We start from the raw sequence: 24,503 nt of genomic DNA, 5'->3' as shown, positions 1-24,503 counted from the left end.
TGAGTTGATGGGCACTTAGTTTGCTTCCATCTCCTAGCTACTGTAAAAAGAGCAGCAGCAAACATGGTTGTACAAGTGTGTCTTTAAGAAGACGAGTCCTTTGGATATATGCCAAGGAGTTGTATATCCAGGTCATATGGTAGGTTCATTTTTCATTTTTTAAGAGTTCTCCACACTGTTTTCCACAGGGGTTGCATGAGTTTGCAATCCCACCAGCAATGAATGAGCATTCCCTTTTCTCCACATCCTGACCAGCATTTGGTATCATTTGTTCTCTTGATCCTAGCCAGTCTGATTGGGGTAAAGTGATACGTTGGGGTGGTTTTAATTTGCATTTCCCTAATTACTAACAATGTTGAACACTTTTTGAGATGTTTCTTAGCCATCTTTATTTCTTCCTTTGCAGACTTTCTGTTTAAATCTTTAGCTCATTATCAATTGGATCATTTGGTTTCTCGCTTCTTTGTTTTTTGAGTATATATTCTGGATGTTAAACCTCTGTCAGATGTGTCACTGGTGAAGATTTTTTTCCATTCTGTGGGTTTTCTCTTCACTTTTTTGATTGTGTCTTTTGCTGCACAGAAGATTTTAGTTTAATGAGGTCCCACTTGTTGATTGCTGACCTTAATTCCTGAGCAACTTCAGTCTGATTTAGAAAATCATTTCCTTCTCCTATATCTTGTAAGTTGCTGCCAATATTTTCTTCTAATAGTTTTAGGGTTTCCAGTTTCAAATTGAGGTCTTTGATGCATTTGGAGTTGACTTTTGTGCAAGGTGAAAGATAAGGATTTAGTTTCATTCTTCTGCAGGTTGAGATCCAGTTTTGCCAACACCATTTGTTGAAGATGCTCTTTCCTCCATTTTGTGTTCTTGGTACCTTTGTCAAATATCAAGAGGCTAAATTGTATATACTCGGGTTTGGGTCCTCAATGACATTACATTGATCTATATATCTATTTTTGTGCCAGTACCAAGCTGTTTTATGACTATAGCTCTGTAATATACTTTGAGATCTGATATAGTAATCTGCCACCCCCACCCCCAACGCTGTTCTTTGTGCTCAGGGTTGCTTTGGCTATCTGGGGTCTTTTGTGCTTCCATACAAATTTAAATTTTTTTTGCCTAATACTGTGAAATATGTCATGGGGATTTTGATTGGAATTGCACTAAATCTATGTATTGCTTTTGGTGTGATGGTCATTTTCACAATATTAATTCTTCCAATCCATGAGCATGGGAGGTCCTTCCATCTCCTGGTGTCTTTCTCGATCTCTTTCTTTAATAATTTAAATTTTTCATTGTAGAGATCTTTTTTGTCCTTGGCAGATTTATTCCAAGATATTGTTTTTTGCAGCAATTGTCAATGGGAGCATTTCCTTGTACTCTTTCTCCAATTGTGTTTTATTGGTATGTAGAAACCTTACTGATTTTTGTAGATTGATTCTATAACCTGCCACTATACTGAAAGTGTTGTTCAGTTCTAGGAGTTTTCTGGTGGAACTTTTGGGATCTCTTAGGTATAGTATCCTATCATCTGCAAAAACAGATAGTTTGACCTCTTCTTTTCCAGTTCATACTCCTTTAATTTTCTTCTCTTGTTTTATTGCTCTAACAAGAGTTTCAAGCAATATGTTAAAAAGGAGTGTACATAGTGGACATCCTTGTCTGGTTCCCGATTTTAATGGTAATACTTCCAGTTTTTCTCCATTTAGAACAATGTTGGCTGTGCATTTGTTGTATATAGCTTTAATTATGTTGAGGTATGTCCCCTCTAGTCCAATTCCCTCTAGGAATTTGTACATAAATGCATGCTGACTTTTGCCAAAAGCCTTTTCTGCATCTATTGAGATGACAATGTGGTTTTTGTCTTTGAGTCCATTTATATGATTAATGATGTTTATTGACTTGTGTATTTTGATCTATCCCTACATCTCTGGAATAAAGCCTTCTTGATCTTTTTGATGTGTGTCCGTATGCAGTTTGCAAGTATTTTGTTTAGAACTTTTCCATCTATGTTCATTAATGATACAGGTCTATAGTTTTCTTTTTTGGTTGTGTCTTTACCTGGTTTGGGTATTGGAGTGATGCTGGCTTCATAGAAGGAATTTGGGAGTTCTCCCTCTGTTTCTATCATTCTGAATAATTTAAGTAGTACAGGTTGAAAGTCTTCTTTAAATGTCTAGTAGAATTCTGCTGTAAGTCCATCTGGGCCTGGGCTTTTTTTAGTTAGGAACCTTTCTATTACTGTTTTGATTTCCTTATATATTATGGGTCTGTCTAAACTGTTGATCTCTTCTTGGTTTAACTTTGGTGGTTCCCATGATTTTAGATATCCATCCATTTCTTTTAGATTTTCAAATTGAGTAGAGTATAGGTTTTTAAAATATTCCCTTGTAGGGGCTGGAGAGATGGCTCAGCAGTTAAGAACACTGGTTGTTCTTCCAGAAGACCCAGGTTTGAATCCCAGCACCCACATGGCAGCTAACAACTGTCTGTAACTCCAGTTCCAAGGGATCTGACAGCCTCTTCTTTCCTCTGTGGGCATTGTACGACATGGATGCACTTACTTACATGCAGGCATAACACTCATACACATAAAAAATAATAAATAAAATATTAAAAAATATTCCCTTCAAATGGTCTGGATCTTTTGGGTGTCTGTTGTGATGTTTCCCCTTTAATTTCTGATTTTATTGATTTGGATTTGCTCTTTCTTTCTTTTTGTTAACTGGGTTAGGGCTCTGTATATCTTGTTTAGCTTTTCAAAGAACCAGCACTTAGATTCATTGATTCTTTGTATTGTTTTCTTTGTTTATATTTCACAAATTTCTGCTCTGATTTTTGTTATTTCTTCTCTTCTGCTGGGTCTGGGTTTCATTTGTTTTTGCCTTTCCAGCATCTTGAGTTGCAGTGTTAGGTCATTCATTTGAACTATTTCTAATTTTTTAATGTAGGCACTTAGAGCTATAATCTTCCCTCTTAGGACGGCTTTTAAAATGTCCCAGAGACTGTGTCATTTTGTTTTGTCCCTTTCATTGAATTCCAGGAATACTTTTATTTCTTTCTTAATTTCTCCTTTGACCCACTTGTTGTTTAGAGTGTGCTGTATAATCGCTACAAGTTCGTGTAGTGACTAGGGTTTTATCCAGTGTTGATTTTGAGCTTTATTGCATTGTCATCCTATAGAATGCATGGAATTATTTCAATTTTTTTTGTATTTGTTGAGGTTTTTTTATGGCCCAGTGGTCAATTTTTGAAAAAGTTCCATTGGGTGCTGAGTATAAAGTATATTCTTTGGTGTGTGGGTGGAATATTGGAAAGATGTTTGTTAGGTCCATTTGATGTATGGTATCATTTAATTTAGAGGTCTCTGTTTATTCTTTGTCCAGTTGACCTGTCTAATGGAGACAGTGGGGTATTGAAGTCCCCTACTGTTACTGAGTTAGCATTTATCTATGTCTTAAAGTCCTTTAGTGTTCTTTTTATAAATTTGGGTGCACAAGAGTTTGGTGCATATATGTTAAGGATTGTAATATTGTCTTGGTTAATTTTTCCTTTGATCCAAATAAAGTTATCCTCCTTATCTCTTCTGAATAGTTTTACTTTGAAGTCTATTTTTTCAGGTATTAGAGTTGCAACCCCTGCTTGTTTCTCAGTGCCATTTGTTTGGAATATTATTTTTCCATCCTTTCACCTTAAGGTAGTTCATGTCTTTGAAGGTGAGATGGGTTTCTTGCAGACAGCAAAAAGATGGATTTTGTTTCTTAATCCTTTCACTTAACCTGTATCCTTTGACTGTGGAGTTCAGTCTATTGATATTTAAGGTTATTATTGAAAGATGTGTTTTGGTTGCTGTCATTTCTATTGCTGTTTGTGTTCTTTGTCTAATTTTTAAAAATAATTTATTGAGAATTTCTTACAGGCATATAAGCATATAAGGTGTTTTGATCAAATCCATGACCACTCCCTCCCCTCCAACTCCTCCCATATCTCCCCATCACTTTTTCTGACAACTTCATGTACTCTTTCTTCTTTTCTTTTTTTAATGGGGCTTTTTGCTAGTCTAACATTTCCACCCTCTGAAGAGGCAACCCTAAAATCTTTTGAGGATTAGATAAGAGCTCCCAAATACTTTTGACAATTTTTTTGGCCTTTGGAGCAGAGTATGTTGCTAAGAGGCCCAAGGGCATTTTGACTTTTAGCCAAGAAACTGGCAACTTTTCTTTGGGGTCTTTTTACACCAACTGTCTAGCCAATTCCTATCTGCTAGTCTTATCACACCCCTTTGTCTAATTTTGTATTTCCTCAATTATACCTTCATTTATTTTCTTTTGTTGCCCCTGGGATGTAGTTGTTCCTTTCCTTTCTTTATATTGCTCCAAGTATTCTTCAAAGGGCTTTTCATGGACATAGATATATTCTTTCAGGTTTTTCATGTCATGGAAGATTTTTCTTTCCTCCTCAACTATAATAGACATTTTTCCTGGGTAAAGTATTCTAGATTGGCATTTATTGTCATTTAGAACTGGAAATACCTTGGTCCAGCCTCTTCTGGCTTTCATAGTTTGCATTGATAAGTCAGCTGTAATTCTGATGGGCTTGCGTTTGTATGTGACTTGTTTTTCTTTTGCTGCTTTCAGTATTCTTTGTTCTGTACATTTAATGTTTTTACTATGATATGTTGTGGGAAGTTTCTTTTCTGATCCTATTTGGGGCTCTATGTGCTTCCTGTATTTGTATGGGTATGTCTTTTCTTAATTTCTGGAAATTCTCTTCCTCAATCCTGTTGAAGATCTGGTCCATGCCATTATCTTGGGATTCTTCTCCTTCCTGTATGCCTATGATTCATAAGTTTGGTCTTTTTATGGTGTCACACAATTCCTGCATATTCCATTCTTGTGCTTTTTAAAATTTTTCATAATCTTTGCTTGAGTGGTCCATTTCTTCAACTTTATCCTCCAATGTTGATATTCTGTTCTCCATTTCATTCATTGTAGAGGTGAGGCTTTCCCGTGTTGTTTCAAGTTGGGTTATTGAGTTTTTCACTTCCTTCTTCATTTCAGCCTGAGTTTTCTTCAATGTTTCTATCTCTTTTGTGAATTCATTCAGAAGTTTATCCCTATCTTCTTTTAGCTCTTTGATTTGTTTGTTCGTGTGTTCTTTAAATTTATTGAATTCCTTGATTGTGTTTATGATTGTTCTTTTAAATTCAGTGTCCTGGGTTATCACTAGGGGGTTCACATTATAGAACTCTTCTATAGGACTGGTGGAGTTTGGTGGGAGCATAGTGTTTTGGCTTTCCATTTTATTCTTCTTTTGTTGGCATGTGAATTTCTTTTGTTGTTTATGATTCTGATATGAGAATTAAGTTGAAGTATGCTTCTGTTTGTATTATTGGGTTGCATAGATCCTTTCTTTATTGGTTATGTAAAGCTGGTTGGTATAGGGTTCAGGTTCTCTCAGGTTTTATTTGGAGGGAACTGATAGCTTCATATCAGCTATTCAGGAGTACCCACAGAAGCCCAAGTCAGGTTCCAATCAGGTACACTCAGGCTTCATTCTAAGGTTTGGACCTGTCCTAGTGGGAATTCAGAGGAAAATTTGGAAAGTTCCTTAAGGGGGAGGCAATTGTGGAACTCTCAGTTGGTCTGCTGAGTTCCCAGCTCCTATGCCAGAGGGAGGTTGGAAACAGGCACTCTCTGGCGGTCTGCTGAGATCACAGCCACTACACAGATGGAGGTCAGAATCTGCCCTCTCAGGCTGTGTGCTAAGATCTCAGTTTTATCCTACCAAAGCCAGGTCTGCCCTGAGGCCTAGGGAGGGACCTCATGCAATCCCAGTTAGGGGGTTGGATATGGTGCAATTGGGAGATGCTCACCACTCTGTGGAGGTGGAATTCCTGGTGCACTCAGGTAGTCCCCTGAGTTCTCAGCCCCTATGCCAGAGGGAGGTGGGAACAGACACTCTCTGGTGGCCTGCTGAGATCCCAGTCCCTATACAGATGGAGGTCAGAACTCACACTCTCAGGCTCCCTTGCTAAGATCTACAAAAATGAAATAAATCTTAAAAACAAATTGTTCCTTTTCAATCTGTTTCATAGGTGGACAATGTTCAATGGAAGGTACCTGAATCCTTTGCAGCTAGGTAATAGTTTACATTAGTGCAACTGGGAATGTGAAGGTCCTTATAGAATTTCTAGTCTTACCTGAATATAGTTTCTAATATTTTTCCTCAGGAGCTTACAGGAACTTTGAGACCACATGGAACTAGAAATATAAACATATATCTTACTATCATGTAGCCTGGAGGCATTGACTTCTAAACTCTGGATGGTAGTTTGATGCCTGTGTGATAAGAAATAAAAAGAGGGTAATTACGGTCAGAGGTTTATCTTCATTTTAGAACTATAGCACTTTTTAAAACATTATTTGAAAAATGAAGGGCTCTCTTAAACCAATCCCAAGCTGGTGTCGCAGTGCTGTGCTTTTGGAGAGTTTTTCTTTGCCAAATTACTTACTTGGAATTATTCTTTGGAATGTGATTTGATAGTTTCCTAAGAAAGTCTCTTTTACATTTCAGAGAAAATTGAAACTTTTGGATGAGCAAAACTTTTCATTTGACCATTGCTTGGTGCTTTAATGTCTAGATAATATCAGTATAATCCAGTACCATTCTTTCAGTGAGAGCTTTAATTTCCATAGCAAGTGATAAGATGCTAGTGAATCTTCACAGCAAGATGGTTTTATCTTCTTATTTCAGCCTGGGAAGAGAGGGAGGCGACTTAGATCCAGAATGACAAATCAGTTAACCCAGAGGTCACATGACAGTGGACAGTCAGACACAAGTCAGCTGAGACTAATGTTTGCATTTTTTTTAAGGACTCCAGGCCCAGCTGAGCCTGCAGCTGGGGGCGGGGCCAATGTTTGCATTTTTTTTACAAATGAAAATGAGTAACAACATAGAACCAAATATTATTAAATTTAAATTTGTTTCCTGCCTAATACATACCCTGATGATTTACCTGATAAGGTATATTTTGGTGGCAAGCTCACCTACTAAACAGCAGCTCTTGTTTTAAACACTAAAGAGCATATTGCCTTTGGTTTTCTATATGCACAGAATTTAATCTCTATTTTAAAGGGAGGAGAGTTAATGACGCATATGCAACTAAAAATCATTTGAACACACTTCTATGATGTTTCTTTGTTTGAGCTCTTTTGTTTTTTCTTGTTTTGTACTTGTTTTTGTCTTAACAGGGTCTCGCATAACTCAGGCTGGCCTCAAACTCCATGTGTGCCAGCGGCTTCCTGTGTGCCTCCACCTCCCAAATGCTAGGACTATAAGTGTGTGCTGGTATGTCTGGATTCTGTATGTTTGTTCTTGGCCACTTGTTAATAATAAAATATATTAGGTTTGGCTTTAAGAAACAATACTTCAAATTTAAGCTCTTTTTGAATTTAAGTTCAGAATATTACCTTCTCTTCTGCCTAAATAAGATTTATTCTGAGTGCTGAAAGAAACAGAGCAGTGGTTTAAGATCTAGATCTCCATCAATGTACAACTTACTATTGATGTATTTAATTTCTTATAATTTGAAATTGTGAAAAAGGAACAGCCCTGGCAACTCTCTCACTTCTCAGGTATTTGTACAGTGTCTTCAAACAGACAGGTTTTAATTGTATCTTCACTCAGAGTAAAAATCTAGGGCACCATGTCAGACCTCCAGAGGAGACCGTTGGTGCAGACAGAGCTTTATGGCATGCCTCAAACCAAGTCACACAGGCAGCCACCCCCTCCCAACTCTATGCCCACATGGGGGTTGGTTCTACTGAGGTTCTCACAGCCCATATTTGAAACAGCTCACCATCAGGGACATTCACACATATAAAAATAAGTAATGTGACAAGAAGCCTCATAATGGCACCTGACGCCCTGCTGTGAAGAAAGATAAACCAACCTTCACCATGAAGTTACCAATTATACTAAACAAACATGTGAACAGCTATTAAGAGTCCTAATCAAATCTGTTAAACAAACAATTAAGAGATAGCATATAAAATACACCTATTTAGGCATAGCAGTTACATGTGTGGAGTTTTAAAAAGAATCATTTGCCCTCCATGGAATGTGAAAGTGACACAAGTATCCAACTGAGCACTTCCACCTTCTGAGATCAGACCCATGGGTGAAGCTCAGTTCCTGGTGGTCTGTTGCATGCTATGATTTATCTTTGTCAACTTGTTATGTAGTCAGAAAACTACTCTTTTTCTTCAGACAGTTTCATATAAAAAGTGTGTCTTTTAAGGGTCATGAAAGTGTTAGTGTTACCTAATTAGTACAAATTAAGAAAAAAAAATGATTGTTGAAATTTGTTTTGTAGACAGCCTCTCAGGTTAGGATGATGGTGACTCCCCCAATGCTCACAACTAGTCCGAGAGGGGTTCTTGAGCATCCTGGATGCTTGTTACCAATGTTTCCATCCAGGTGTCTCACTCCAGACCTATCCTATCAGAATGATCATTTTAATGAGGTGTCCAGCTCATTTTATTGATTTCATATGTATTCTTTTTTTTAATATACCAGGGTCTTGTTCATGCTAAGGAAGTGCAAAATATCAATGGGCTAAGGTTCCCAGTATCAGAAATTTCTTCAATAAAATTAGAAGGTTCAGTCTTATTGGAAAGTAGAAATTAAATAATTCATTTTGGAAAGGTAGACACATTGTGTCAATGTCGTTCTAGATGCAAGTGTATCAACAGTGGTCCCCTCCAGAGTCCTTGTCTAGAGACAGACTTTAGGCCTGCCAGCAGTTCCCACCTTACATGTGTAGCTGCTAGCATGAACTCTCCTTCCCTCTTCCAGCTTCAGCTCTGGTTTTCATACTTGGCATAGCTCTCAATTATACAGAACACTAGCACTGTAGGATGAAAAGTTAGAAGTGGGAACAAGAGAGACCTCTTAAGAGTTAGGTCCCATTGTGTTCTTCCATACTTCAAAGACACCAAGTCTATATTGTAATTAGAACACATCTTGGCTGAGCCTGCCAGATACAACCAGTGCAATGTCTCTGGGTTCAAAGAATTAATAGCTTTTGTATTTTCTCACTGGGAAAATCTAGAATGGCTAAGATTAAGTTTTTCTGTTCCTTCCTTTAAAAGTTCTCTATTTCTTTTAGCATAAGCATCCGATGGAGTACATGACATGATGTGATTTTTTAAAAAAATCAGATTTATGATTCTCTATACTGAGATATTTTAAAACTATAGTGAAAGCATGTATTATAAAAATAGAATCTTAGCACGAACAAAGAAGATTAAAGAAATCAGTTGACTTCTGCAGCACAAAAATGTTACCAAAGAAACTCGTGGAGGAAACTACAATGATGTTCTTATAATTGTTCTTTAAAAACCCTCATCACTGAAGATAGCTATAACAGGCCTAATTAATCAAATTGCTCCTCCTGGGAAATAGATTGTCTCTATAATATAAATGACCTCAAAGAAAGTGTTCTGGTTTGTATATAGTAACCTCTACAAGCTATTTTCCCACCTTATTTCAAGGTAGAAAATTAAGAAATCTTATTTCAGAATTCTGGTTTTTGTTTGTTTTGTTTTTACTCTTACTATACAAACTGAAGATAAAGGGAAAGATTGTCAAATTTTAATCTAGCAGCATGGATTTTAAGTTAGCTACATTGGGACTGAAGATAACTTAAATTTTTCCAAGTGCATTTTATTCATGACACAGTTGAAGGAAGAATGATTTCAATTACAATAAAACGATTTCCCTTTGTTGTTATTTATGTCTAGCTCACACTAGACTGATGGTCATGAGTTCTCTGTGGCCACAAGTTCTATGTGATCATGAGTCCTGTGTGGTCATAGGATCATGTGTTCACGAGTCCTGTGTAACCATGAGTTCTCTATAATCATGAGTCCCGTGTGGTCATAAGTCCTGTGTCCTCTTGAGTCCTGTGTGATCACGAGTCTTGTGTAATCATGAGTCCTGGGTGGTCATGAGTTGCATGTCATCATGAGTCCCATGTGGTCATGAGTCTTGTGTAGTCCTGAGTCCTGTGTGGTCATGAGTCCTATGTGGTCATGAGTCCCATGTCAGCATGAGTCATATGTAATCATGAGTTTCATGTGATCATGAGTACTGTGTGGTCATGAGTCTTGTGTGGTCTTGAGGCCTGTGTGGTAGTAAGTTCCTTGTCAGCATGAGTCCTACATGGTCATGAGTCCCTTGTGATCATGAGTCCCATGAATCATCCTGAGTCCTGTGTAATCATGAGTCTTGTGTGGTCCTGAGTCTCATGTGGTCATGAGTCCTGTGTGGTCATGAGTCCTATGTGTTCACGAGTCCTGTGTCATCCTGATTCCTGTGTGATCATGAGTCTTATGTGATCCTGAGTCCCGGTTGGTCATGAATCCTGCATGATTCCCGACTCTACATGTGACCTAGAGTCCATCATTTGGTTTTTCTAAGACTTGGTTTATCTACAAAAATATGGTTAAAAATTAAGTCTAACTTTTAGGGTTAAATTGAAGAATAATTGAAATAGTGGATTAAAAGTCTTGTTCAGAAAATCAAACCATGAGAACTCATTAGATAGTTCATTATTCTTATAATCCTTTAGACAATTTTGATCAAATTTACTACATACAAGTCATTCTGTCCTACTATGCTATGCAAAATTACTATGTCCTTATAAAACTTGGCTTAAAAATAAAATAAAATCACTGCAAACTATATTCTGAGTTCTCTTTTTGCTCTTACGTGAACAAAACTTCCTTTAAGAGCAGTATGTCCCCTGTTCCTTCAGTTCTCATCTCTCATCCCTTCCTTAGCCTCAGAAATCAACTAACAAACTATTTTGTCCTGTGGAAGAACATTGCACCCATAAACCATAAAGATCAAGTGTGTTATTTTGATTGCTAAATCTAGGGATAGTTTTTCAGCTTTAACTTTGCTGAGTTGTTTACTCAGTTCTACAGCACTTGACTTAACCCTGGTATGCCTTCTCAGTGCCCTGCATGATCTACTTTCTTTTCCTTCTATGTGCAGTAGCTCCCACAAGTCTCTTTTATACACACATCATACCATCACTGTACTTCTAGCTGAGAATGCCCAAGTTTGTGTTTTTCCTTTCCTCCTCTTCCTCCTCCTCACCCTCCTCCCGTTCCCCCCCTCCCCCTCCTCCCCCTCCTCTTCCCTCTTTGTCTATTGTCTCAGTCTCCTCCTCCCCTCCTCCTTGTTCCCCATTCTGGATCCTCTTAATATATTTAATAAATTGTCTCAGCCAATCTACCAATAATTCTCGGTATTAAGTGGCATTGCTAAACATATATATTATAGTAAAATTTATTTAATTTATGACCTTAAAGCTTTTAGGAGACCTAGAAATAGATTTTTTTTTAATTTATTCTCCTATATGGGGGAATTACCTTCATTTTCATTCATAATCAGAATAATTTTTCTCTGGACATCATTCTCTCTGGGTACCATGTCCAGACACCTTGACATCTAGTAGCCACTCTTCATGGTTTTGGTTTCACATACATTGTTTTGTTTCAAGTGATCATAGATTGAAAATATTTGCAGAGAATTAATCTGTACTGAACATGTACAGACTATTTTTCTTATCATTTTTATCCAAATAAAACAGCTCAAGAACAATTTATATAGCATTCATGTTGTATTGGGGTATAGAATGGAGTGGATTTAAAGCATGATGCAGAATGAACAGATACTACCCATTTTGTGTGAGTGAGCTGAGCATCTGTAGACTTTGGAAATTTGGAGGCATGGGGGTCCTGGAATCAGACCCCTGTACATATAGCACAACTGTACTAACTATTCAATAGCCAGGAAAATAAGATAGAACTGAGTTATAATTTTCTTAGTTTTATTGGATAATTACTTTACCAGCTTCATTTAGATGTAGGATAGGAAGAATGTTGATGTCCATGTTGTAAATTCTGAACTTGGAATGATACTGGGCTATATGAGTAAAGGGTCCTATTGGAGATTGTAAATGTATCTCTTAGTCTTCAGGTGGTATCAAATTAAAGCAATAACTGGAAATAATCTAGTTATAAATGTTTATCTAATTCTACATTTAAATTCTATTTCAGATCTCAACCATAGGCCAGAGAGATGGCTCAGTGGGTAAAGGCACTTGCTACCAAGCCTGACAATCAGACTTCAATCCCCCAGACCCATATGGTGGAAGGAGGAAAACCAACCCTTGAAAGTTGTCTTCTGACCTTCATACTTTCTCTCTCTCTCTCTCTCTCTCTCTCTCTCTCTCTCACACACACACACACACACACAAATATAATTTAAAATTTTAATGACAGATTACAACCGCAATCACAAAATTCCAAGTACATATTTTGAAAGATCCAAATCTCTCTGGTTCAATCTTCCTGAAATGTGGGTTCTTTTCATTTGTATTTTCTGACATATATGGTCACTTGTAAGTTTTCTTTATCATCACTCATTCATTATATATTTATTAAACACATAAGAAATGACAAATTCTGTGGTAGTCATTGGAGATAACATAGTAACAAAGTAAATACAATTCTTCCCTCCTCGTGTCTCAGTGTCATTGGGAACTGGATGGCCAACTATGTAATCCTGCATTAAAGATGAGTCAAAATCAACTACATGTAAAAGAAGGACCAACTTTCTCTGAGCTCCTAGAACCGCCCTGAAAAAGTGACAGCTAAGAGATATATATCTATCTTATAGCCCACATGCAGCCAAGGACAGCTGTGAATTAAGTCCAACACAAACATAAAACATGAGGAAAATACTTTCTGTGTTTAGTTTTTGTTTGTTTTGCTTTTTCTTTGCTTTTAATGGGTTGTTTATTTTGTGTCTTTGGTAATTCAACTGCATGGTTTCTGGAGTGTGAACTTTGTAGATGGCATCTGTCTTGATGCCAAAAGGTTGGACACACCTGTGGGCCTGAAGCAACAACAACAACAAAAAATTAAAAGTAGTAGGTTTGAGAAACAGAGGAAAAGAATTGGTGACTGTAACATAGTGAATCAAAAAGAGAACAGCAATAGACAGTGAAGATGTGTACAGGGGCAGGTTTGGAAAGGGGATGAATGTAGCTCCCACATAAGTTTACCAGATCTGAGTTTGAAAACTGCTTGTAGCCATAAACTTAACAAAGGAAAAATAAGAGAGTTAAAGCACATTATTATTATTATTATTATTATTATTATTATTATTAATTATGGTTGTACTAAATCTGATGCCTTGAAAATTCAGCCATTCAGATTTATTATGTAACACCTGTACTTAGGTATATCTGACATACAGTTAACTGTGTAAGTTTATAATGTATAATTTCCTATGCTTTGAAATGCATTTATACCTGCAAGACGTCAAGTTTACAGAATCATTCAACATCTCTGGAGGGTCCTCTACCTCTCTTTATGACTCTCACTCCCTGGTTCCCACCCCCAGCCTCATGTATCAACTGATCTGCTATGCTTACAATATTGTTTGGAACATAAATGTGTGTTGAATGAATGAAAATTATATCTGTCTGAAGATAATATTTAATGCCGTTCTGGCTCTCCCATCTTCCCTAGGTGTGCAGCGCTATTCAGAATCAGGACTTCACTGTGATCGAAGACTACTGCACTGGTCTCAAAGCCCTACTTTATTTGAAGAGCATCGAGGAGTTAGAGGACTGGGATGGGCAGAGTCCAGCCACTGTGAGTCACCAGAAAGGGAAGCCAGTTCCACAGATTGCTGAGCTCACCGGAAAGGTATGTGCTGGATCCTCCTATGTTGACCCTGGAGAGCTCTGGAGGAGTCTGTTTACTCTTTTAGGTTGTTTGCATTTCCATACTCCCTAAGGTAGCTAAGGCCGTGCCTGCTGGACTGGACTTTTACAGTAAATCATTCTGAAGCAGACTTGATTACAGCTCTATGATAGGTCTACAAGTTACCTTTTATAAAACCAATATAACACAAGGTCATAAAAAAGAAAAAGATTGAAGCTTGTAGTAAGAAATGCCTCTGAATTCTCGCTGACTGTGGTGATGAGTGGCATTCTTTCTAGTGGGAAGCTGGGGATTTCTTTATTCTTTAACAAGCTCTGGAAATTATAACATTACCTTTCCCTTTTCTAGACAATCAAATCGCTGGAGTCCTGAATAATATGATGAAGTTTTTTTAAAATTAAAATCTAATCAGTATCTTTTGTAACTGCTTCTGCTGTGTGGTTAAACCTGGGCTCCAAAGGTTATATCCCCACTTTCTCTCTAACTGCTATTTTCTGAGAAATATACACTACATTTACATTTTGTCTAATACAGTGATTTTAGCAATTCTTTTCTAAAACAACTTTCAGCATTTCGCCTTTGTGTTTCCTTTGTATTATTCTAAATAGACAGCCATTGTCAGAAGACATTTCTTGAGTCCTGAACGAGAGGAGGAAATAAATTATAATTCTTAGTCTTTTCAGCTTGTCACTACATCAATAATTAACTTTAAAAAAAAGAAAGAGGCGGTATGAAAAGATTCTTTAAGGAAGCATTTAATAATTCAAATGAGTCTTAACTTGAAACAGGTCACATGAAAAAGAATAGAAAACAAAAACCCTGGATACACTGCCTGGGATGATAGGGAAAGACTTAGCAAAAGTGAGGGAGACACCACATAACTGGGCAGTGTTTGTAAGAAACATCACAGTCTCTATCCTAACAGATAATGAAAAAATGAAGATTTCTTGGAAAATAATGTGTGTGGTTGCAAGGCCAATAATGAGAAAGCAAAGAAGGAAGAAATAAAACTGTGTAATATAGGTTCCAAGAAAATATAATGATGAATAGTTCCATGAGTGGCAATCAAACAGAAAGGCTGGGGCATTAATATTTATAATATTGTAATTAGGAGACAGTGCCTAAGCAGCATTATTAGTGTAACTAATCATATTATCATAGACTGAGTCTGCATTATGCAGAGAGCATTCTTGCCTTTATCAATGACTACCAATATCTTAAGGTTGTTTATAACTAAAATTTCACAAATGACATTATACTCATTGAATATAAGTATCTCACGGAAATTACTTCTGGCATTATAGTTTATGACCATCTATGAGGTTGGTATTTGGCGTGTGATCTGGAATGTGAGTAGCTGCATTCCCCTATGATGTTTTTCATCTTTAAAAGATGCTCACTCTCTTTTCTCTACTCCATAGTCAGATGAAAGATGGCTAAGGAAGGGGACATCTGTGCCAGTGACAGAAATGGAAATTGATTTTCTAATAGTTTGGATCTAGATTTGGACTTTATTTTGGGAAGCCCAGCCTTCAGCAAAGTCATCAGTGTAATTTTCATATTATCAATTATTAAAAAAAAAAAAAGATTTGTGATTCATTTCTCAAAGCTAAGTTGAGAAAAAAGCAGATGGTCTAGTAATAGACCCTGGATTTTCTGGTGCAAACTGGTGTGACTGAAACAATAGGAGGGTATTGCACTAGGTTGATATCTCAATTAGTAACTCAGAGTGCTCTGGATCCACATTACATCTGGCTTCCATACTGGTCCTCCTGAATAGGGTGTGGGGGGGCGTTACTAGGACACCTAACGATGTCTCATGCTGTGGGGGAAGATGAGAAGAAGTGTAGACTTTCAAGAAAGGCCTATCAAAAGTATCCAAGTTTTATTTGGAAAGCAGGATTGCTATTCTCCTTCATCCGACCCCTTCACAAATCAGATTAGATTATATTAGAGTATATACTGAGAATATATATTTGAGTATAACTGTGGGGAAACAAATTATAATGCAGAGTTTGATAATGGGAAAACATTGAAGCTATGAGACCTTGGTTAAGGAAAGAATTTGGCCAAGTTATTCTTCAAGGGATTGGTAAACTTAATGCTTGTACTTGGCATTCTTTGAGTGTGAGAAATAAAAATAGCAATGAGAAAATTTGTTTGGGAAACATGATAGAAATTGAATTGTCCAATATTTGAACAGTAAATTTTGCAACCTCAAAAGCACAGCAATAAATGTCTTCACTACTCAGTGTTGGAGATGAGAGCAGGAGTAGAGGGCAAGACCCTAAGTGCCTTGGAAGGGAAATCGTTACCCCTCTGGTGCTATCCCTCTGGTATTATAAGTGAAAGCCAATCCTTTCTCCCTTCGGTTGCTTTGGTCGGGGTATTTTATCACAGCAGTCAAACAGTAACTAAGACAAACCTTAAAGTCTCATTTTATGACTCCAGTTTAGAGGGAAAGAAGCCAAAAGAATAAAATGAGGTGGACATATCAGCAACTGTCATGATTTCTTGACCTGGATAAAATGTAGTAAGTTTCTTGAGGATACAGATCACATTCCACGTGCCTGTGTCTGAAACAGCATCCATCAGGTAAGAGCATGGCAGGGTGGCTCAATCGTGGATGAACTTAGTGATCAATCACTACTTATTTTCATATATACTCTTAGTTTTTTTGGTAGAGCCTTCTATGACCCTCCTATCTTCTTGGGAAAGTCAAATCTCTTCTTCCACTCTCTTTCTAGGGACCTTTGTTCAGACAACTGTAAGGTCAGCATAACACCATCTAGTTTGTAGCCTCTTATTAACTGATGCAACTCAAGATAAGCATTGTGAGACTAGAGACCAGGTCTTCCTCATGCTTCAGTTTTCAAGCACCTAGCACAATGCTGCATGTATATAGAAATAAATTGTGCAAACTCTCCACAAAGTTCTTATTTAGAAGAAAAAAAAAAAAGAGAAAGCCAATTTGTGATTTGAATTCCAACTTAGCTCTATCAGGAATAGCAGGCATTTATAAGAAAAAAGTAAACGTGCCAAATTCCTTTCAGCAGGTATTAAAACACGATGAAATCCATCTCAGTGATATTAATAAGGGAACCTAATCTGTGCTCATTAAGGAGCTTTCATTAGGATAAAATCAGAAATACTGTTGGGAAGCTGGTAGAGCAGCTCTGAGAACCAGGCTTTGTTTTGATGGTGGAAACCAAAATTGTAGTGATAGGGCAAAGGGTATCATTTTCTAAAGCCGGAAGTAACACAGTCTCAGAAATCTATTGTTGCATGGATGAAATGATTGTATATGCTGATGTCTAACTTGTCAGTTCTGGCAAGTTTTCCAGCAATGAGAGCAAGGTGTCCAAAGGGAATATGTAAAGTTAGTAACATGATCATCACAAAAGTTGTAACAATAGTAGGCGCACCAAAAACCAATACTGTTTCCTATACATGAAGTTTTGTTTTATCTGACCTGGGGATATAGCTCAGTGGTAGAGTTCTTGCCTAGTGTACACAAACCCCTATCTTTAGTACTTACCACTGAAGGATTAAAAAGCAGATTGTATCATTTATGCTATTTATTTTCCTTTATTTCCCTTTCTCCACATTGGTGCCTGATTTGTATTAAAGAAAAAATATACAGATCTTATTAGCCATTTGTTGAATTGAAATAAATGTGTATACCATGACACTCATTCTGCTAAAATGCAGAACACAGCCCACACTCCAAAAGGTCCCTGTGTAAGTTCCCAGCCATCATCTCTACCCAACCACCACCAGAAGCAAACACCATCTAGTTTCTAACAACAAATATTAGTTTACCAATTTTCTTTATATTGTATAAAGTCCACAGGTTGTGGTAGTGGAGGGAGGTCTGTGTGTGACAACTTTCAGTGCCATGTTTCCAAGTTTTATTCATGTTATTGTGCATGCTATTAAGTGGTTTCTTGTAACTGGCAAAGAATATTCTGTTTTATAAATATGATATAAATTTGTTTATCCATTCAAAATAAAAATTTACCGATTTTACTTTTAGGATATTTTAAATATATTTTTAAAACATAATTTGGGGGGGGGACTTTTTTATTTAAAAAAAATGTTATGTGCATGAGTGTTTTCCTACATGTATGTCAGTGTAACACGTGTGCAGGGCCCACAGAGACCAGAAGAGGGAGTTGGATTATCTGGAATTGAAGTTATGGGCTGTTGTAAATCAACATGTGGATGCTGGAAACTGAACCCAGATTCTTTGCAAAAACAGCAAGTACTCTTAACCCCTGAGCCACCCTCGCCAGTCCTTAGAAACATTCCTAGATAATTCTTTTTGTGAATAACTGTATTCTTTTCTCTTGGATAATACCTAGTAGTCTAATTTTTAGATAATAAAATAGTTATATAAATTTTACAAGAAGCTTCTATACAGATTTTTTAAGTAATTAAACCAGTTTAGATCCCTACCACTTGTGAGTTTGAATTTGATTCTTCCAAATTGGAGAAAACACTTGTCAGTCGTTTTTACTGTTAGTCATTTGAGTGCATGTGTGTGAATACCATTATTATTATTATTTTAATTTTGATCTCCTAATAATTAATGAGGATAATCACTTCATGTTTTACCCTTCATATATCCTCTTCTTTCAATGAAGTATCTGCTCAAAACATTCTTTTTCTTGTTTTAAATTGGGTTTTAGCAGTTTTGATGTGTTTTGGATATAAGGTATTAGACAAAAAAAAAGCATTTGACAAAAATCCAGTATCTGTTCATAGTAGTGACCCTAAGCAATCTACAAAGATTCTATAGCTAGTGTAATACTTAATGTTGTGGGGCTGGAGAGACAGATCAGCTCTTAAGAGCACTGACTGCTCTTGCAGAGGACCTCCGTTCAATGCCCAGCACTCACATGGCAGTTAACAACTATACCTAACTCCACTTCCAGGGGCTCCAATGTCCTCTTCTGACATCTGTGGGCACTGCACAACATGGGTGCAGTTACATACATGCAAGCAATACACTCATACACATAAATTAAAAATAATAAATACTTAATGTTGGAAGGATAAATTGTTTTCCATTAAGATCCACAGCTGAACAGAAATTCTCCTTTTCACTTCTCTATGGTAATGGAGGTGCAATAAATGTTTGGAAAGTGCGATAAGGGCACAAAAATAAATAATATCTAGATTTGAAAGGAAATAATGACTTCTATTTTCATTTTATAATCTTTTATACATAGAGAACGCTGAAGAACCTGTAGAAACATGATTAAAATAATAATTGAACTTGGTAATTGCATGACACAAAAGCAATATATAGAAGTCAGTTATATCCCTGTATGAATGACTGGAATATAAACAGTGGAAAATTAAAATTAAAATGCTATTTACAACCATTGCAAGAACTACAAAATACTTTGGAAACAATTATAAATCATATAATATGTACTCGCTGAAAATGACAAGGGATTGGTGAGAAAAAACTAAAGTCTTTAATCACCCAGGAAATGTGTAAAGATGTCAGTTCTCTCCAAGTTCATCTGTCTGCATTTTATGATCTCACCAAAATTCCAGCATATGTTTTTATGAAAAGTAATATGTGGATTCCAAATTTATATTGAAATTGAAAGAGCAAGAATAGACAAAATAATTCTTAAAATGGAACAAAATTGAAAGACTTGTACTAGCTGCCTTCAAGATTTTCTATAAATCTACAGTAATCAAGCAAGTGTGTTTTGATGTTGGGATAAACAAATAGATCAATGGAACAGATAAAAAGTACAAAAATAGAGCCAAACATACACACTGAATTGATGTCTGACAAAGGTGCAAGAATAATCCATTGGAAAGAGGAAAAAATTTCCAACAAATGCTATTGTAATTAATGAAGACTCATTTTTAAAAATGAAACTAAGCTGATCATAAAAGTAATTTTAAACATATAGTGTTTGAAGGTAAAGGTATAGTAAAACAAAAAAATTAGAGCAAATTTAGGTCTACAGCAAAATTTAGGTTAAGGCACATACCCTATACTTATAGACTATAAAGTTTTAAATAAAACAAATAAATATCTTCATGACCTTGAGGCCCTGGGGCAAGAAAATACCTCTTAGGCATGACGCAAAAATCACTTAACCATAAAAGAAAAATATTGGTTATGCTTCATCACAAATTAATTTCTACTCATCAAGAGACAGTTTATAAAAGGAAACTGTTAATGAGTATGTTAAAGCTGCAATGAAATGCTTCTTCTAAAAAAATAAAAATAAATTAAAAATTTTTTAAAAAGGAAATAAATCACAGAATGCGCAGAAATAGTCTTAACAGTTGATTCTCATAAAAACTTTTAATTAGGGGCTAGAGAGATGGCTCAGTGGTTAAGAACCCTGACTGTTCTTGCAGATGACCCGGGGTTTGAATCCCAGCACCCACATGGCAGCTAACAACTGTCTATAACTCCAGTTCCAGGGAATCTGACAATCTCTTCTGTCCTCCGCAGGCATTGCATGACACGGGTGCACTTCCCTACAAGCAGGCAATACATGCATACCCATAAAATAAAAATAATAAATAAAAAACATTAATTAAAAAAACTTTTGGGGCTGGAGAGATGGGTCAGCAGTTAAGAGCAGTGACTGCTCTTGCAGAGGACCTGGGTTCAATTCCCAGCACCCACATGGTGGTTACGAACTGTCCTTAACTCCAGTTCCAGGGGAATCCGAAGCCCTCTTCTGACCTCTGTGGTGGTGTTGCATGACATGGGTGCACTCACATCCATGCAGGCAATACACTCATGCACATAAAATAAAAATAATAAATAAAATATTTTTTAAAAGTTTTAATTAGAATAAGTGTATATAATACTTTAAAAATATGCCCTAGATTAATTGGAAATAGCATAACCTGTTCAATCAGTACTTTATAAGAGAATCTAAAAATGACAAAATGTGCTATAAGGAACTTGTTATTAGGGTTTTGCAGCTCTAAGTTTTAAAAATTGGGGCTGGAGAGATAGCTCAGCAGATGACTGCTCTTGCAGAGGACCCAGGTTCTGTTTTCAGTACCCATATAGCAGCCAACAACCATCTGTAACTCCAGTTCCAGGGGATCCAGTACCCTCTTCTGGCTTCTGCAGACATTGCACAGTATGGGTGCACTAACATACATGTAGGCAAAATGATCATACACATAAAATAAATTTAAATTTTTTTTCTTCTTTTCTCTACCATTTTCATACCTCACTCAGTGAAGGAGAAATGGGAGGAAAATGAAAGCTAATCCCCTTCAAGTCCACTTTATGGCTTTGAGGGTCTTGTCCATGTTGTCATTCCCCAGTGCATCTCTGACCTCAATGTTTCTCTCCCTGAAACAGCCAGATGTTCACATTATATTGTCAGAGAAGTTCCAGAGGACATTGCATTTCTATCTGTTATTTGGACATTGATTGAAACAAGGACATTATTATTGTGGTGACTTTTACTGAAGCCAAATTGCATGAATCTAAATATTTATTATTTTAGTTTATGTTGTAGGACACAAAAATAATTAAAAAAAAAGAACCAGTACCTGAAAGTTCAAAAATCTCCAGAATTACCAGATCATGATAAAATGCCTATATGCGTTAGGGAACATCTACTGCTCTAAATGCATCTGATGGTTTGACTAATATCTTCAGTAGAACGTGGGAATGCCTAGCATCCTGTAACAGTACTGAATCCTGTTTTATAAACAGTTAAGTATTTCTGCTTAAAAGCAAAATAATGGTGGATAAAATTCTATAACCCCTTTCGTATTCTCAACTTCTGGTCATCTTGTCAGTGTTCAATATGCCCATGAAGAAGTCAGTGTGTGTGCTGGATAGCTTTATTGTCAACTTGACACACCTGGGTTGAGGGAGCCTCAATCGGGGAATTGCCTCTATTGGACTGGCCTGTGGCCATGTCTGAGGGGCATCTTCTTGATGAGTGATGGGGAGGGCCCAGCCCACTGTGGGTGGTGCCACCCCTGGGCAGGTGGGTCTGTGTTGCATAAGAAAGCAGGCTGAGCAGGAGCCAAGGGAGCAAGCCAGTAAGCAGCGTTCCTCCATGGCCTGTGCTCCAGCTCCTGCCTCCAGGTTCCTGCCCTGAGTTCCTACCTTGGGCAACCTGATGAACTGCATGCAACCTGGGAGATGTAAGACAAATAAACCCTTTCCTCCCCAAGTTCGTACTGGTCAGAGTGTTTTGTTACAGCAATGAAGAACAAACTAAGACAGTGTGGGACATTATAAACAGTTACACAACAGGAAATTCTCAAGCCCAGCAGTTCTGAGTTTGAGTCTTGGTGCCTTATTATTCTGGGAACCTGGGTTTCCATTTGGACAAAGGCAAAATGAGGTAATGTTGCCAAATCAGAAGTAATATTACCATAATCCAACATGAACCACCAGGGGAAGTTCTCGTAGGTATTCTTCATTTATAAGAAGAGGTTATTTTGCATTATCACCAGAATAATTTAAAGCTCTATAATCCTTCACAGCTTGGTTCTTTCCATAACATGGGTAAGTTGATATAATTTCACAGAACATCTGTGATCATTCAGTCGTTCTCCGCAGGATCCCTGTGTCCAGGAGCCCTGTGAGGTAAAGCCAACTCCAGCAGAAGTGTGCAATCAGTGCTTTTGTGAGCTGTACCTAGGATGAGATGTTACATAACACAGCTTCCCACTTCAGTGTGCATAAAAAGTACCAGATCAGCTGGTCTGGGGACCTGGGAGGTTTTCAGTTTGTAATCACTATTTGCAGTTCACCATTGTGTACCTCAGTTAAGGTGCTCTGTGCCTACATATTCCCCATTTCTCTCATCAGCTCCTTTCTTTTGTCCAATCTATGTGTAAGAAAATATGATTTCTCATTTCTCTTTACTATATAAAATTGATACCTAATTACAAAGCACAAGTATAATTATTTCCTTGGTCACATTCATGAAAGTAAGTGGTTAAGTATATTTCCTCATACTTAATCAAATAGAACTACTTTAATCAGAATATACCTTATTAATATTAATTGTATACTTAGAACTTGTGGAAAAGTACTTTTCATCTTTAGCACAGCTGACATTAATTCTGGTGTGACTTTTAAGTACTAGAAAAATTAGGATTTTTATTTGGGGTGGAGATTAGGAATTGTTTTTAATGCCACTAATATGAATGAAATTAAAATCTGAGTTCACCATGTATCCTTTAATCTCCAATCCTCCTTTCTCTGAATTCTACAAAACTGGTGATACTTATGGCAAATAGTCAGTCTTGTTTCTAGGCACGGTTTCATGGAATAAAGAAAAACCTCTCTTTGTGATCTGAGCTATATCCCCTGAAATATTTTGCTGAGAAAAGCATGGATTTCTATATCTCATCTGTAGAATTATATGAAGGGAATATTAGATCAAGGATATGATTTTTAGGTAATTATAGGAGCCAAAGGGGTCATCTTGATAATGTGAAACCCAACAGAAATGTCAACTGTAGTGAATTTTCTGTCAATATTTTTAGTTTAATAGTTGAAAAAAATTAAACTCATCTTCTTGGAAATAAAAACTGTGAGATTTAATTTACAAATAATCCTACAGTCCAAAGCACAATTTCATTTAATTTTTAGATTCAAAAATAATATGGATAATCTGGGCACAGTGGCATGTGTCTGTAATCCCGGCACTGGGGAGATGAGGCAGGAGGATTGCATTGAGTTCAAAGTCAGCCTCGACTAATGTGAGACCCTATCTTAAACAAACAAAGAAACAAAGAAAAAATGATATATATCATAATTGCTAGCAAACATATTTTCCCAAATACTGGAATCTTGAAGGAGCGTAGGTCAGTATTATCCCACGTCATCTCAGGCTTCAATGAGTAATTGGCATTTCACAGTTGTCCAAATAAATTTGTATACTCGGGTGAAATATATACCCTCTATTTCTCTTAGGGAACCTGATTACTTTGTCTTATTATCAATATTAACCTAGTTAGTCATATAATTCCCAATTCCCACTCTATTTCCCATTGTATAATCCTGGAAATTAATGTTGTTAGCGCCTCAAGTTCATGTGTGTCATAGTCATAAGCAACCTACTGGAAATACATCTAAGAGGGTGGAACCCCTGCCTGTACGGAGAATGTAACTACCTCTGTGCAGAGTCTTCTGACTTGCAGGTCTGGAGACTGTGAAGTTGCCTGGCGACTCAAGGCACCCTGAAGCCTTCACACTTAGTCCTCACACCTTGCAGCCACTGTCCTGGGGTTTCTCGAGCAAACAAAGAGACAGCCTTTTGAAGATATGTTGATGTGCATCTTTAAAACATGTCCCTTTCCCTCCTTATCAGTTTTATCCCATTTCATCTCAGGCTACAAACCCTTTCTCAGGCACTCTGTTGGGAGTTAGGCTAGTCATTTGTCCTGTCTCACTGAGCACTAATGCTTTTCCTTATATCTTGCCTCTGTTTGGGTATCTTTCAAACCCTGACTGCTACCAAGTCTTTCCTCTCATTTAATGGAGATCCCAAGCAAAACCAACAAAGGCAAGCTCATTCTTTTAGAGAGAGAAAATTATCCCAATCCTACTGTATAAAATTTTCACCAAAAAGCTTACAATATTCCCCAGCCGTGCCTATGCCTTTTGAATTTGTACTAGACACTGCTCTTCCCTGTTCATTGGATTAGGTG

General features: G+C 37.0%; 1 protein-coding gene across 1 annotated transcript in view; it reads left to right on the top strand.

Annotated features, from left to right (window-relative positions):
- Dpyd (dihydropyrimidine dehydrogenase) overlaps window positions 1-24,503 on the top strand; it is a 978,758-nt gene that overhangs the window by 843,763 nt on the left and 110,492 nt on the right. Inside the window, exon 20 of the mRNA XM_008833683.3 lies at window positions 13,617-13,796. Coding sequence (XP_008831905.1) covers window positions 13,617-13,796 — 180 coding nt within the window. The remainder of the gene's footprint in view (window positions 1-13,616; window positions 13,797-24,503) is intronic.

This window comes from Nannospalax galili, unplaced genomic scaffold (assembly GCF_000622305.1).
Source record: "Nannospalax galili isolate Female #2095 unplaced genomic scaffold, S.galili_v1.0 scaffold255, whole genome shotgun sequence".
In the NCBI taxonomy this organism is placed as follows: domain Eukaryota; kingdom Metazoa; phylum Chordata; class Mammalia; order Rodentia; family Spalacidae; genus Nannospalax; species Nannospalax galili.
This window is presented reverse-complemented; position numbering and strand designations above follow the sequence as displayed.